This window comes from Octopus bimaculoides, chromosome 5 (genome assembly GCF_001194135.2).
Source record: "Octopus bimaculoides isolate UCB-OBI-ISO-001 chromosome 5, ASM119413v2, whole genome shotgun sequence".
NCBI lineage: Eukaryota > Metazoa > Mollusca > Cephalopoda > Octopoda > Octopodidae > Octopus > Octopus bimaculoides.
The window spans coordinates 4,820,254-4,821,008 of NC_068985.1; the positions used below are offsets into that span (position 1 = coordinate 4,820,254).

A 755-nucleotide genomic window follows, 5' to 3' on the forward strand; every position below is an offset into this window, starting at 1 on the left:
ACGAGCTATATTGACCTTATTGTTGATGTGGGCACTCCAATCGAGATTCTTGCCAACAATTACACCCAGATCTCTGATATTGTTGGATGCCGTGAGCGGTTCCCCTGAAAGAAGAGAGTATGGCTGTTTTAATATAGACTTTCTTCCAAAATGCATCAGCTCAAATTTTCCCTCGTTCAGTTTGATATTGTTTTTATCTGCCCATTGACTCACAGCATATAGATCAGACTGGAGTTGGGTTCGGACTTCTTCTTCATTGATGATTTGCTGGAGTTTAGTGTCATCAGCAAATATTTTCACTTTGCAGTGATTTACGACGCTGGAAAGGTCATTTATATAAATTATAATGGTATATAAATGGTATATATCTTTACATGACTTTGTAGCGCAGAAGATTTTAAAGATATAATTTCTTATACATTATTCGTTATTTGTATCAAATTTAAGATCTGTTTTCAATTTCAGCTTTATAAAAATGAGAAACTTTCATCAAAAAGCAATCAAGATTGGCAGATGATTTTATCCAAAGTTTGATGTCATCATCATCAACATCATTATCATCATTTAAAATCTGTTTACCATGTTAGCATAGGTTGGACTGTTTGACTGGAGGTGGCAAGGTGGAGAGCTGCAACAGGCTCCAGTCCTCTGTTTTGGCAAGGTTTCTACAGCTGGATGCACTTCCTAATGCCAACCACTTTACAGAGGGCATTGAGTGCTTTTGAGGTGGCACCAGCAGAGATACATCTTACATG

The 755-nt window shown here is 37.2% G+C and overlaps 1 protein-coding gene across 1 annotated transcript in view; it reads right to left on the reverse strand.

The window, feature by feature from the left end:
• Positions 1–755, reverse strand: part of LOC106877687 (uncharacterized) — a 101,870-nt gene continuing 101,115 nt past the window's right edge. Inside the window, exon 33 of the mRNA XM_014926634.2 lies at positions 1–104. Within this exon, the coding sequence (XP_014782120.2) occupies positions 17–104 (88 nt within the window). The 3' untranslated portion in view covers positions 1–16. The remainder of the gene's footprint in view (positions 105–755) is intronic.